A 15,907-nucleotide genomic window follows, 5' to 3' on the forward strand; every position below is an offset into this window, starting at 1 on the left:
AAACTGTGGCCTTAAGCAAGGTACACACTACACGTTTTTCGTCCAATAATCAGCTAAATCAGCAGACATACGACCGCTTGTTCAAAAGTCGGGTCAGTGTGTGCAGTGACACGATGGTCGAAAGTCTGCCCAAATGGACGATTATCGCCTCATTTGGTTGGTCGTACCGTTTAATATTTTCGTTTCAATCTCGTTTCCGCTGTGTAGTGTGTATAAACTTCCGACCGATCCACAACAGTGAGTACGAAATTACAGTCATTGCTCACGACAACATGGCTGTAGAAAGTCGCTAAAGGGACGACCGCTCTTCCCTTTATCGTCCTAAACAAGGCTAGTGTGTATGCAGTCCATGGACCGAGCGATCGGAACATTGATCGCATGTAAAATCGATTGGCATAAAAAGTTGTTGGAAAATTCTGTAGTGTGTACCCAGCTTTAGTTAATTCCGGCTCCATGGGTAATTATATTGACTGCAGATTAGTTAAATTTCACAACATTCCTACCAGGGCTAAATTTATTACCATATCCTTAGAAACCATTGCTGGTTTTCCTATTGCTTCTGGTCCTGTCAATAAAGAAACTTTTTTTTTACATTTTAAGGCTAATCAAAATCACCAGGAGATCTTAACCTTAGATATAGTTCAGGCCCCTAAATTTCCTGTTGTTCTGGGAATGCCAAGGTGAACCAAACATAACCCTAAAATGAACTGGTCGAAAAAAAGACCTGACATTTCCATTCAAATTTTGTACTTCCCGTTGCCTTGTCATTCAGTCGTGTAGCCCTATCAAAGTGGCTCAGCAGTTAGGGATTCCTGATCCATACCTAGAATTTTCAGACCTGTTTGACAAGAAACAAGCCGAAGCCTTGCACCCTCATCGACTTTATGACTGCCCAATAGATTTGGTTCCTGGAGCTCCATTTCCTTTTGGCTGCATTTACTCTTTCTCTAAGCCAGAAGTGGGAACATTCAAAGCTTATATTGACGAAAATCTTCCATCCTTGCACCTCACCCACTGGTGCCGCTATATTCTTTGTGGAAAATCAAGACGGAGGCTTACGTCCTTGTGTAAATTATAGGCCTCTAAATGCCATCACTGTTTGCAACCAAAACCCATTACTACTTATCCCTGAATTGTTTGAAAGACTTTGTTTTGCACACATCTTTACTAAACTAGATTTAAGAGGAGCCTACACTCTGGTCAGAAGTTGCCCAGGGGACGAGTAGAAAACTGCTTTCTGTACGAGCTACGGCCATTTTGAATATCTTGTTATACTCTTTGGCCTCACAAATGCTCCAGCTACTTTTTATCATTTTATAAACAACATTTTTCAAGATATTCTGGATCAATTTGTTGTAATTTACCTATACGACACTCTTATATACACTAAAGACCTATCAGAACCCTAGGAAACATATAAAAGTTGTTTTTCAGCGCCTCAGAACTGAAAACTTATATGTTAAGCTCGAAAGAAATGCACGTTCAGAAATATATCTACTGAATTCCTAGGACGCATAGGGCCTAATTCATCAAGGTGCGTATTCTGAGCGCTATCCGTGTTTAGCATTATACGCAAGCATTTAGGTTTTCGTACTCCCGAATTCATTAAGGCACGGATCTAAAGATATGTGTGCTTTTGAAAGTGGGGTCAGGTCTGCTGTGCTCTACGACACAAAACGCTGCAGGATACGTTCATTACCTATGTGAATTATAAATTCGGAAATAGAACGGACAGGAAAATAAAAAAAAATCTTGAATTAATGTTACTTGTGAATAATAAAGGCATTAATATGTCTTTACCTTGTTACATTGTTTTTATATAACAGAACAATGTGTCAAGAAAAAATACTCCACATCAGTAACTTTTCATAGAACTGTAAAAAAAATACTTAACATTAAGGTTAATAATTCACTAAAAGTTTAAAATTTCTTAATAATTCCATACCGCCCATTTCAGTGTAAGCTCCGCTCCTTTCGATGTCCACGAGTCGGGACTGTCCTGACGAAATCGGTGCAGTTGGGACGTATTTGTTTCGCAGACCCTGAACGGGATTGGACTTAAGGGCAAATGAGCGGGGCTTTGTCAGAAATGGATGTGGCTGGCAGGGCCGTAACTAGGGCTGTGCGACAGGGGTGACCGCCCAGGGCGCAATGCTGGAGGGGGGCGCAATTTAGGAATATTGTAGGTTAATTTGGTTAAAATTGAGGACTAGGGGGGCGGCATTTCTCTTTCTCGCCCCAGGCGCTAGAATTCTAAGTTACGGCTCTGGTGGCTGGACAGATTATGGTGCCTTGTTCTGATCAGTAGCGGGGCTTATGTTGTTCATACCTCCCAATGGTCCACATTTTGGAGGGACATCCCGATTTTCGGACCACAAAACTGGGGTTTAACGGGAAGTGGGTGGGGTTTTAAAAAAAAGTTGATCACATTTAGGTCCCAGCTAAAATGGGCTTATTTTATCCCGCTTTCTGATTTCTAAATGTTGGGAGATTGGTAAAATGCTGTCAATTGTTCCCTTCTGGGTAAATGTTGGGACTGTGTGTAAATTATATTGCAATTATTTCAAACTCCCCCCCCACCTGCTTCCAATATCCCAACTTCTAAACCAATTATTATGACAATCTCTATTTCTAGTTACACTACCAGAGAATGGGATTCTGTGTGGAATAATTCAATTTTCTCACTATAATGTTCACTACTGTATTGCTAATAAACTGAATAAATACTTATTTCGTGACATGTGAACTAAAATGTGTATTTTACTCGAGAGTAACCTATGTGAAATATAAATACAAAGTAGAAGTTGAGCACAGAAACCTGCTTCTGTGCTTCACCTCACCTGCCCACAACAAAGATGGCCGCGCGTGTCACCGCAACGACACAACGACTCAGGGACGGAGAGCCAATTACATGATGTAACCAGTGAGCGCCAAAAGACGTTGAGCTTGTCCCGGACTAGTAACGTGCTTCAGCCGAAACCAAGGAACCCGGCTCAGGGACGAATATCCGCTGGTAATCTTCGTTGAGGCCTAGCAACAACTCTGAAGCCTCCGCTAGAGTGTCGTCACCCCCCCATCCCAGACCTCAGTGACAGGCCGCTCACATGGAAGATGACACTGATGTTCCCCAAGAACGAGAAACTAAGGTGAATTCAGAGTTATAACACTGCACAGCAACTCCTATTTATTGATTGATCAATTTCAGGCGTGACAGGGTAGGGTGTGCTGGGACTTATAGTGCCACAGCTGCTGGAGAGTCACAAATTGACTATTTACACTCAGTACAACTTATAGTTTACAGATGATCCCCACTGTCTGAATGAAGTTTCTCACAATTTTATTTCCTGGTATCACAGTTCATTAATAAAATATTTTACAAAGTGTTGTTTTAAATGTTTTGTTTATTTAACAGTACAAATCAATATTTATAATCCTGTGTTCATTAGCTACTTTTAAAACTATTAAGAAAGAAAAGTGGCTGTATGCAGAGCCGTAACTAAGAATTCTAGTGCCCTGGGCGAGAAAGACAAATGCCGCCCCTCTAGCCCTCAATTTTAACCAAATTAACCTAAAATATTCCTAAATTGCACCCCCCTTCAGTGTCTTGGGTGGTCGCCCCTGTTGCACAGCCCTAGTTACGGCCCTGGCTGTATGTTATGTCCAAAAACAAGCATAAAAATATGTTTGGCTGTGATCTACTTTCAGGATAAAGATGCATTTTTGCAATGATTTTTAGTTTTTTAAAAAAAACTTTGAAATAAAAATTGTATCCATTTAATTGCCACAGTGCCAACCATCATTATTTACTTTGATCTCTTAATCTCTTATGTGATGATTGGCACAGTCCACCTTATGTTAATGTACTGTGCCAATATTTAAAATAAATGCATTTCAAACTCACCAGTACTGGTGCCGCTCTGGTTCCTGTTCACGGTGGACCAGTGTGGATCTGGCTGGTGCTGGCACTTTCGGGCTGCTTTCCACCAGCCGGGTTATGCTTATAGTAGTGTTATCACTGGTAGTAATCCTTTGTTGTATAGGGTGTTTCACCCTTTTTTTTAAATATGTCCCACACTTTGTGAATGCAGTGACAGGAACAAAATGATACATATATTTTAAAGAAAAATAAGGGCTTACTTATGTCATCTGTACATCTAAATTTAGTGTAGAAGGTAGAGAGCTGTTCTCTCCACGAAGCACATGTAACTATGTTTCTAGAAAAGTTTTGGCTGGTTTTGATACTAAACAAATGTGGCAAGTTTTATTTTTTATTTGTTTTCAGTGTTTGTCAATTTTGTGTTTTCGTTCAATAAAATATAAATATGGGGAAACTATGCAGGACAGTCTATACCAGTGGTTTCCAAACTTTCTCAGTTCGCAGCACCATTAGAGTCTCTATAATTGTTTCAAGGCGCCCCTCCATAAAAATTACCGAGCAGTCCCGTTTTATAAGTAGCTGGGTCAAAAAACGTAATAAGTATTTAGGTTAGGACAGAAATACTTATTTAGTTGTATGCAAAAATACACATAAATCCAAGGGAAAATAATATTTTTATATATTTTTTTTCAATTACATTTCGGTCAAAGAATAATTTACAGCTAACTAACTCTGTGCCCCCTGCATCCACACACTCTGTGCCCCCTGCATCCACACACTCTGTGCCCCCTGCATCCACACACTCTGTGCCCCCTGCATCCACACACTCTGTGCCCCCTGCATCCACACACTCTGTGCCCCCTGCATCCACACCCTCTGTGCCCCCTGCATCCACACACTCTGTGCCCCCTGCATCCACACACTCTGTGCCCCCTGCATCCACACACTCTGTGCCCCCTGCATCCACACACTCTGTGCCCCCTGCATCCACACACTCTGTGCCCCCTGCATCCACACACTCTGCTGCCCCCTGCATCCACACACTCTGTGCCCCCTGCATCCACACACTCTGTGCCCCCTGCATCCACACACTCTGTGCCCCCTGCATCCACACCCTCTGTGCCCCCTGCATCCACACACTCTGTGCCCCCTGCATCCACACACTCTGTGCCCCCTGCATCCACACACTCTGTGCCCCCTGCATCCACACACTCTGTGCCCCCTGCATCCACACACTCTGTGCCCCCTGCATCCACACACTCTGTGCCCCCTGCATCCACACACTCTGCTGCCCCCTGCATCCACACACTCTGTGCCCCCTGCATCCACACACTCTGTGCCCCCTGCATCCACACACTCTGTGCCCCCTGCATCCACACACTCTGTGCCCCCTGCATCCACACACTCTGTGCCCCCTGCATCCACACACTCTGTGCCCCCTGCATCCACACACTCTGTGCCCCCTGCATCCACACACTCTGTGCCCCCTGCATCCACACACTCTGTGCCCCCTGCATCCACACACTCTGTGCCCCCTGCATCCACACACTCTGTGCCCCCTGCATCCACACACTCTGTGCCCCCTGCATCCACACACTCTGTGCCCCCTGCATCCACACACTCTGTGCCCCCTGCATCCACACACTCTGTGCCCCCTGCATCCACACACTCTGTGCCCCCTGCATCCACACACTCTGTGCCCCCTGCATCCACACACTCTGTGCCCCCTGCATCCACACACTCTGTGCCCCCTGCATCCACACACTCTGTGCCCCCTGCATCCACACACTCTGTGCCCCCTGCATCCACACACTCTGTGCCCTCCTTCATCCACACACTCTGTGCCCCCTGCATCCACACACTCTGTGCCCCCTGCATCCACACACTCTGTGCCCCCTGCATCCACACACTCTGTGCCCCCTGCATCCACACACTCTGTGCCCCCTGCATCCACACTCTCTGTGCCCCCTGCATCCACACACTCTGTGCCCCCTGCATCCACACACTCTGTGCCCCCTGCATCCACACACTCTGTGCTCCCTTCATCCACACACTGTGTGCCCCCTGCATCCACACACTCTGTGCCCCCTGCATCCACACACTCTGTGCCCCCTGCATCCACACACTCTGTGCCCCCTGCATCCACACACTCTGTGCCCCCTTCATCCACACACTGTGTCCTCCTTCATCCACACACTCTGTGCCCCCTGCATCCACACACTCTGTGCCCCCTGCATCCACACACTCTGTGCCCCCTGCATCCACACACTCTGTGCTCCCTTCATCCACACACTCTGTGCCCCCTGCATCCACACACTCTGTCCCCCCCTGCATCCACACACTCTGTCCCCCCCTGCATCCACACTCTCTGTCCCCCCCTGCATCCACACTCTCTGTCCCCTCTGCATCCTCGCTCTGCATCCTCGCTGTGACCCCTCTGCGCATCCTCGCTCTGCCCCCTCTGCATCCCACGATCGGCAGGAAGAGAATAAAAAACAAAACTTACCTCCTCCTCTCTCCTACCGCTTCTCACTGAATGTGGGGCATGATGACGTCACGCCCCACATTCATTGAGAAGCGAGGAGGGAGGAGGATGCTGGGTCCCGGATTGATAAGTTTTTTTCCCTCTTCCTGTCCACGGCACCCCTGGGAGCCGCGGCGCACAGTTTGGGAACCTAGGGTCTATACAGTGAATAGGTATATTTCAGGTCCATTATTCATTTTTGTTGTTGAATTTGTTAATTCAAAGAGGTGATCAATGATGACAAAAACTAAAATTTGCACAGGAGAGGTTGTGAGAATTGGAAAGATTTGTTTAAAATCACAGAATATGTATAAGAAATAAATGCCTCACTGGTAAATAAAGTAAAATTTTCTAAAAAGAATTAGAGGTGGAATCGATATACAGATTTACTATATTTAAAGGCAAAATGTCACATTGCTATTTTTTTGTTGCAAATAATAATATTCGGGCTCCATGATACATCGGCTCAGTAACTCATGTATCTGGAAGATAACTTATCTTTGTTTTAACATGTGGTCTCGAAATTTGAGCACTTTCTATTGCAATACAGTATTTTGTTATTTAATACGTAGATCACAGTTTTGGATCCAGGTTTTGGTTGTGCAATACATTTGCTAGGAACACTTCTATTTTTGGACAGTCCCAGAAAAGTGATGGACAGACATTTGGGGATAGATTTACTAAGCGGCGGGTTTGAAAAAGTGGGTATGTTGCCTATAACAACCAATCAGATTCTATCTTTCATTTATTTAGTACATTCTACAAAATGACAGCTAGAATCTGATTGGTTGCTATAGGCAACATCCCCACTTTTTCAAACCCACAGCTTAGTAAATCTAGCCCTTGGTGTTCCAGACCGGGTGACTGGGGCAGTTAAGCACCGATGAGATAGATCATGCAGGGTGTGCAGTAAATAGGATGCTTTTGAGACACAAGATGTGGATTCGGGCTTCCAACCACAGTGTCACACTTCCTCCTGGAAAGGAGCCTGTCTAAGGGTTGTCACTTTTGGTGAGGGTTTGAAATTATTTGGGGTTTGTCATATCTTTTGTACTATAAACTGTGGAGAAAGTGGCCTCTGCACAGAGTCACATATAAGGCAGGAAACCATTACCATGGGACTTTCCACTTCAGTCTGGGAGCGTGTGTCTCAGAGTACAGCTGATGCCAATGTCTTTGCAGTAAAACGATTATAAGCGTAATACCACTCCTTAGAGAGGTGTTGTACCAGTACATATTTGCAGGCAATATCCCGATCATTTGTTTGTATCTTACAATAATGTATTTGGGCACAAAAATATATATTCGGCCAATAGTTAAATGGCATTGGAGTTAGGTGAAGAGGGAATGGTAAAAAATAAGTATAGGGTTTGCATGTAACGTAGAAACATAGAATTTGACGGCAGATAAGAACCGCTTGGCCCATCTAATCTGCCCAATTTGTAACCTATGTTAACCTCAAACCATCCATTTTTCTTTGTAAGGATATCCTTATGTCTGTCCCAAGCATGTTTAAATTGCTCTACTGTATTAGCTTCAACCACATCTGATGGGAGACTATTCTGCTTATCCACTACCCTTTCTATGAAGTAAGTTTTCCTTAGATTTCCTCTGAACCTATGTCCCCCTCAGTATCAGTACATGTCCTTGTGTTCTAATACTTCTCTTCCTTTGTAGAATGTTTCCCTCCTGTACCTTGTTATAACCCTTGTTATATTTGAAAGTTTCTATCATGTCCCCCCTTTCCCTTCTCTGCTCCAAACTATACATATTAAGATCTTTTAGTATTTCCAGGTAAGTTTTGTGATGTAGACCATGCACCATGTTAGTTGCCCTTCTTTGTACGGTCTCTAATGTATTTATATCCTTCTGGAGATACTTGGATGTTTATTCACAATCCAATGTATAATCTTAATGTATTACAGTGTTATACAATATATACACTCAAATCATCAGCATTGCTGGAGCAGAAGATTTTTCTGGGAAATCACCCTAATAGAATAAATCTGTAACCATGTACATATGGGTGACTGTGAGACCGTGACTTTTATTCAGTCCTCCTGCTGGTGGCTTCCACCCTCAGCATTGCCTGTCAGAATCCATACTGCTTCCTTGTTAATCTATCCTCTCTCCTGTATTTGCTGGATCGGTGGTAGATAAGCATAGACACACATCTGCACATGAGGACACGGGTGTGGATATAGAAGAAAGGGAAATTATAGCATCATGTACACTTGCTTGTTTTGTGAATCATGATTTCAGACTGCTTTTGGTTCATGTCTTGAAAGCAAGAGCATCCCATGATTTTTTTTTTTAATTTGCAGATAGATGTATTCATGGAGCTAATTCAAGTATATTTGCTTATTTAACAGGATTTCCAGTTCCGCCAGCTGAAAAAGATCAGACTCTTCAACCCACCCGCGGATCTCCCCAAGGAGCGCTCCAGTCTACTGGCCATATCCAACAAGTACGGCTTCCTGTTTGTTGGTAGCCCAGCTGGGTTCAAGATCTATCACACCAAAGATGTCCTCATCCAGAACCAAGCCGGGGAGGACCCAAATAATATTGGTAATGTTCGATTACTGCTGCTCTCTTTAGTTAACCACTGTGCTTAAGTGGTGGCTCAGTGGTTAGCACTTCTGCCGCACAGCGCTGGGGTCATGAGTTCAATTCCTGACCATGGCATTATCTGTGTGGAGTTTGTATGTTCTCCCCGGGTTTGCTTGGGTTTCTTCCGGGTGCTCCGGTTTCCTCCCACACTCCAAAAACATACTAGTAGGTTAATTGGCTGCTATCAAAAATTGACCCTATTCTCTCTGTCTGTCTGTGTGTATATTAGGGAATTTAGACTGTAAGCTCCAATGGGGCAGGGACTGATGTGAGTGAGTACAGTGCTGCGGAATCAGTGGCGCTATATAAATAAATGGTGATGATGAAGGATACTGTTTAATTTGTGTAAAGCTTTTGTGCGAGAACATTAAGCTTTATTACATATTTGATTTGGGAAAGAGTGGAAGCTGTTGTTTTGTTGGTGTGTCAAAACGAATGTTCATACACAGTACAGTTGCTAGTTACGAGTCTACTTTCATTACTATGTATCTTTACTTCAGTGATTTAAGCATAGCACTTAAAAGCTTAACATTCCTGTTGGCTCCCTTTCTGTTTTCTATTTATGGACTATCGGTGTAATTGCCTTATTTTCACTATGGGAGGCTCTAGAAGGAAGAGGATGAGGTGAAATCGGTTAGTATTTTGGGAGGAATGCTTCTCACATTGACCTTGTGGAGGGACCTTTAGGTTCCTCAGCATTAGTGGTAATAATGATATGTGAAGGAGTTAAAAATGTTGGTATTGCCATAAAAATACATTCAGCATAATCGGCATAAAAACCAGCTCCAACCTTTAAACTATCTCAAGGACCCCGGATGAATGCCTAGGACAGGGGAGAACGGACAGTGACGCCAGCGGAAACTGATGAGAAAAAACCATAAAAGTCACACGAAGAGAACTAACTAGCTTTGTCAGAAGATTGATATTTACTCAGGAAAATATCAATCATGTGCTTTTATCCTATACCCAGATCAAGCGCTTTTTCATGTATAAATGTAACCTACTAATAAACGAGCACAGCTCAGTATCCATCGTGACATTGGCATGTCTGTGTCTTGATTACTGATCTCCTGGTTAACCAGCATCTTATCTCACTGATATCTGAAGGGACTTGATAAAGGAGAGGTAAATTACCCTAACAACCTGCATTGCGTTCCCAACATGGAGCTAGGTAAGATTTCTTGTAACGCTCCTGTTCCCATGGATTGAGAGAGATTCAGATACCAGCTCCTCAAACTCTAAACAGTTCCCTGACATACTTGGGCTATCTGTATTGGTGACTGGAATTGCCTTCTCTCATTCACCTGAGATGGCTACACAAAGACGGCTTTGCAGGTCTTCTTCCCAATCAAACAGCTCAATTAACCGCTGGCACCAGAGACCCAAGAGCAGAGACAGATATTAGAAAAGTCCTCCGATCACTGCCAACCAGAACAGACTTTAAGGGGCGAATTCAATTCCCTGTGATGAGACGTCACTGCTGCGTTAGGCTGCGCTCAATTGCATTCTGGCACAGTGCGGGTAATTGAATTCACCCCTAAGGTGTTTCTCATCATAGTGGAAACTTCCCTTCTGAAAGACATTAAAGAGCTGAGACAATACCTAAAATGTTCAGGGAACAGAGTAAGCGATTGAACAATCCACCTCCGCATTGGAATAGACTGCTTGGGCCCTGCTGTGGCAAAAACGTATGATTAATGCAGAGTCGCCTTACGGCTCTCAAACATCCTGACTCCCGATTTATTTTGTGTGTCGTTATTATGCCTGCCTCAGCAATGCCTCTGTTTTCACGGCGGAAGGGGGATGGCTATCTTGTTTCTGAATTTAGTCCCCTCGGTGTTAGAGGAGGAAATGTTTCGCCATGAAGGCAGTTTGTTTTGGTGAATGGCGCCATTTACTATTGGCTATACACACTTGCTGTTCATATATCTGTGCGTGTGTATGTGTGTATATATATATATATATATATATATATATATATATATATATATATATATATATATATATATAATGTATGTAATGTATATAATTGTAATTAAAACGGTTTCCTAGAATTTTTTCTGACTAGACTGTGTGATGTCGCTCAGGGGCAGAAATTTTAACATTGACAGGGGTCATCTTATTGACAAATACTCCGGTGTCTCCCATTTATCTTCCGCAGCTTTGAGATGCGCTATGCTGGAATTTCACAATAGATCCGTTGGTTGATGTCTGGCATGTTAAACATATTTTATGTACCTTTCTAAGCTGCATAATGTGTATAATAGAATAGACTCTGTGCATCAATCCACTCTATCTGTGCAAACTGATCATATGACGTTCTCTCCTCAATGAAACGTTGAACAGTATTTTATAGAGAATAACATCTTGGGTGTCATTCCTCTTACAGTCTTGGAGGCACTTTGATAAAGCATGACTCTCTCCTTAGAGTGAACGTCAGGCTGCTGTAAATGGTACATAGACAGACATTGAGTAAATGTGCCTTTTGTGATCATGGTAACAAGTGTAGTCATCTCCTGGCCAATGCTTGGAGACAGCAGTATCTTCTCGTAGAGTTTTGCATTCCTGGAATAAGACCCTTTTACTTCTGAGATGGTTACTGAAATCTTTCAACAATACCAAACCTCCTGCGTAATCTGAAATATCCTAACAGAAGACAAGAAGTTGGCTCTTATTTCTGTGCAGGTGGAATGCCCAGGTGTTAAATATGCCATTTATGTAACAGGCATCTCTATCCACTATAAAACGGATAAAGTCCTGTTCCTGATTGTCTCACCATGGCATAGAATACAGTTTACAATGATCTACTCACCCCTCACTTTGTAACAGTTCTCCATTGTGTGACCTAATGATGCTGCTCTGTCTACATACCCGGGAGCTCATATAGATGTATTTATCTGAAGGGGAGAAGTTAAATGCTAACACTACAGCTAACGGGCTATATGTGCTCCTTCCAGAGATTAGACATTTGGACCAGGTGGGTTTTGATCCTTTTTCCAGATAAATAATGTCCACAGTGCTTGGTCAGAGGCCAATCCCTTTATGTTTTCTACAAATGCAGAAAACTGACCGTATATGTGGTGTTTAAACTGGGGGCTCTCAGAATGAGTGCTCTGCATTCACGGATGACTTTGTTTTCTTTGGGGTATATTTACTAAACTGCTGGTTTGAAAAAGTAGAGATGTTGCCTATAGCAACCAATCAGATTCTAGATGCCATTTTGTAGAATGTACTAAATAAATGATAACTAGAATCTGATTGGTTGCTGTAGCCACTTTTTCAAACCCGCAGTTTAGTAAATATACTCCTTTTGTCTCTTGTGTGTGTATGCGTAAAATATAACATTGTATATTTATAATATTCACTGTAAATCTAAGTTCCAAGCGTTCTATGTGAGTGACACTATTTTATGCTTGTTTTTAAAAGCAGAAGAGATTCATCTGGGAGTACAGTAGTATGATCTCTACTTACAGAGATCGAGACTAATATTGTGTCTCTACCCCTGCAGCGGTGGGTCCCCCAGGGATTGAAGTACGAACAAACTTTCCTGTGCACCACGTGGCTCTGAGCGCTGATAACCTTACACTGTCCATATGCATGTCCAGCCGTGAACTGGGCTCTGTCATCTCCTTCTATGATGTCCGAACACTAGTGAACGAGGTATGTGTCTAGATTCATCTCTGTGATTTCTTGCCTGTCCGTGAGTATAAGAACATGGAAACAACCCAAGTGCTTTTTTGAGTAAGGTGTAATGAATTAGTGAGGTTTAAGCATTGTCCAGAGTTATTCTAGAGTCTAGGGGGTAAATGTATCAATCTGTGCGTTCTGCAAGTCGTCGATATTCGGCCAGTTTTAAAACGGCAATGTTTTTACAGGCAAGTTTAATAGACATAGTTGTATGGACTGATCTTTAATATTGATTGTTTCCTCTGTTACAGTCCAGGCAACCAAAGGAAGCTTTCGCCTGTGAGAGGCTGTTGAAGGAAGCAGACAGCTTTGTCATAGACCTAAAGTGGAACCCCGCGATTCCTTCCATGGTGGCCGTGTGTCTAAGTGATGGCAGCATCTCCATCTTTCAGGTGGCAGATGCTGTCAGTTTGTATGCCGGCCTTCCGAACAGTCTGGGTGTGACCTCAGGTGAGTCACTGAGAGTAGATCACTGCAGAATCATGTGACAGTCATCATGTTGTATGATGTAAACGGGACATCATTTGGTGTAAAAGTGGAGTTTGTAACTGAGCCAGTAAAGGTATAACATACAACGTACATATTGTAGCAGAGAATAACTTATCAGTATTGTTACATACGTTACAAGATTATAGTGGTATAGTTTGTTTTCCTGCAGTACAAACTCACTGTGATAACAGACCAATCCCGAGGCAGAGATCAACTTCAGGGATTGTAGATCAGAACGTGTGGGGAGAGGGGATGTACAAGACTGGGCATATCCTTTTCAGAGAAGATTGCAGCCATATCGCTGCCAATATGTTTTTTATGATTAATAGCATTGTATTGTTTCTTATAGGACAATTAGAGGTTAGGGAACAGATAGGAAGAATAAAATGTTTTGAAGGATCGCATCAATATTGACTCTCTCCCAAAAAAGGAGGGACTGGGGAACATTTCTTGGTTCCTTTAAGAGTAGAGATACCAACATTTCTTGTTTGACAGGTGCTGTGTTACCAACATCAAAATACACAACACTGTGCAGCAATCTCAATGTGAGGGTTTCCCAAATAGGAAGCAAAGGGGATAAAAGAACCACATCACATACTTTTGGTATGAGGGGGTAAAATGGAAGGGATGAGCGAAGACACCCCTATAGGTGTCATTAAGGGTCCCAATCATGACTGACAGAGTGGTCTTGTTTTGGTTATATTATAACAGAATTTATAAATTACTACATGAAGGTAAATTAAAGTAATGTAATATTCTAAACTGTTCTGTTTGTTACAGTGTGCTGGAGCCCCAAAGGGAAACAACTAGCTATCGGCAAGCAGAATGGCACCATTGTACAGTACCTTCCAGTAAGTACTTTATACTAAGAATGGAGCTCTGTCCCTGACCAATCCATACAGAACAATCCACAATATGCTCATACTTTGACACTGGACGAGGAGTGGCTATAAAGACACTGACAGTATAACAAAACGTGCTGGGTCTGCTTTCAGATGTGCAAGTGCACCCACTTCTATATCAAATTAAGCATTAGTCGGGGAGCATCTGGTCTTTATTGCAGGTGTCAATAATTTGAAGGAGCTCAGAGTTGATTATGATGGACTTACATCAGCAAAACTACTTCGATGTGACACTAGAGTGGAGACATAAAAAAAACCAAAACCTAAAACTACTTCGATGTGACACTAGAGTGGAGACATTTTAAAAAACAAACAAACCCCTAGCTGTGAAACCACCCGGGTCAGAAGTGTTAGAAGGACAGAGAACCTTTAATAATTTCCTTAGGTATATTTGTTCCTCAGAGTTTGAAGATTAAATGTTCTAGCATATGATGGGGCTTTAATAAAGTCATTCTTAGTCATCATAAAATTTACTGTGACCATGTGACACCAATCAGAACCTGAGATGGTACTGGTTGGCACAGATTGCAATGACAGTGCCGAGTTGTGTTGCTGAGACTGCTTGGTACGGGTTGCAGGGGGTGGGCTACTGAGACTGGTTGGCACAGTGCAGTGGTGGGCTGCAGAGACTGGTTGGCACATCTTACAGTGGCAGGGCAGTTGTGGGCAGTGGAACTGGACTACTCTTGAAACCCGGTGCTGTGTTTTTCAGAACCTACAAGAGAAGAAAGCTATTCCCTGTCCCTCCTTCTATGATTCAGACAACCCAGTGAAAGGTAAAACACATCTCGCTGTATTCTACCTCCGTGTTCTCTTTCCACATGTTGTACTTGCAGATCAGACTAGAGATTTCATGTTGGCCCGATATCTGACATAATAAACCATTGCTCTAGAGACCTTCTACGTATACAATGCTTTGTATTTCAGTGCTGGACGTCCTCTGGGTCAGCACGTATGTCTTCGCTGTGGTGTACGCAGCTGCCGATGGGTCTTTGGAAACCTCGCCGCAACTTGTGATGGTTTTACTTCCGGTAAGTCCCTCTTTAGTTCCCCTTCGGTTTACTCGCTAAATACAATCAACACCGTGATCCTTTTGTAATGAATGAAGTTCCGTGTTTAAGTATTTTTACAAGATCATTTCATGTTCACTCAACTGATGTCTTTGTATAATTGACCCTACATTTAGACTAGTCACCCCCGTCCTTTTTTTTTAATTTGGTCATTTATTTTGTGGATTGCTGCAGAGTCTGTTGGTGGTTTTTAATAAATCTCTTTTATGGTGCAGAAAAAGGAGGATAAACGAGGGGAGCGCTTCCTGAACTTCACTGAGACGTGTTACAGCAGCTGCAATGAGAGACAACATCATTTCTTCATGAACCACGTGGAGGACTGGTGAGCAGTGCCAGATAGCTTCATCCCCCGAGCTTTCTCCCCCGTGCCCTCTGATTTGTCTGACTGTCATATAGGCAGTGGTATAGCTTAAAGAAGTTAATGGAACCAGAATCCCTTATATTGCATGTTTCAGTGTAATTCGCACTTTATAAAGGTTTCTGAGGACCACCGCCCCCAGTATCCATATCCTCCTCATCAGTGCTTGATAGTTGAGTATGATGCATTTAGAATGTTGCAGACTGTCATTTACTCTCTTTCTCTCAGGAACATTCTACTTGGGGCATCGGCAGCATCAATAGAAGTCAGTGTTATTGCCAGGCCACCCGACCAGGTAATTTTGCTATCGCTCAATAAGAATAAGAGTCTAATTTTTCTGTCTAAATTGTTTATGTGATGTTGTATTTTAGAGATTTTTCTGCATTAAAG

At 43.0% G+C, this 15,907-nt stretch overlaps 1 protein-coding gene across 1 annotated transcript in view; it reads left to right on the forward strand.

Moving 5' to 3' along the window:
- Window positions 1-2,861: 2,861 nt before the first annotated feature.
- Window positions 2,862-15,907, forward strand: part of LOC142101094 (nuclear pore complex protein Nup214-like) — a 40,504-nt gene continuing 27,458 nt past the window's right edge. Inside the window, 9 exon segments of the mRNA XM_075185241.1 lie at window positions 2,862-3,146; window positions 8,774-8,969; window positions 12,520-12,671; window positions 12,950-13,148; window positions 13,968-14,038; window positions 14,802-14,865; window positions 15,017-15,120; window positions 15,375-15,481; window positions 15,746-15,812. Coding sequence (XP_075041342.1) covers window positions 3,105-3,146; window positions 8,774-8,969; window positions 12,520-12,671; window positions 12,950-13,148; window positions 13,968-14,038; window positions 14,802-14,865; window positions 15,017-15,120; window positions 15,375-15,481; window positions 15,746-15,812 — 1,002 coding nt within the window. The 5' untranslated portion in view covers window positions 2,862-3,104.

This window comes from Mixophyes fleayi, chromosome 9 (assembly GCF_038048845.1).
Source record: "Mixophyes fleayi isolate aMixFle1 chromosome 9, aMixFle1.hap1, whole genome shotgun sequence".
Lineage (NCBI taxonomy): Eukaryota > Metazoa > Chordata > Amphibia > Anura > Limnodynastidae > Mixophyes > Mixophyes fleayi.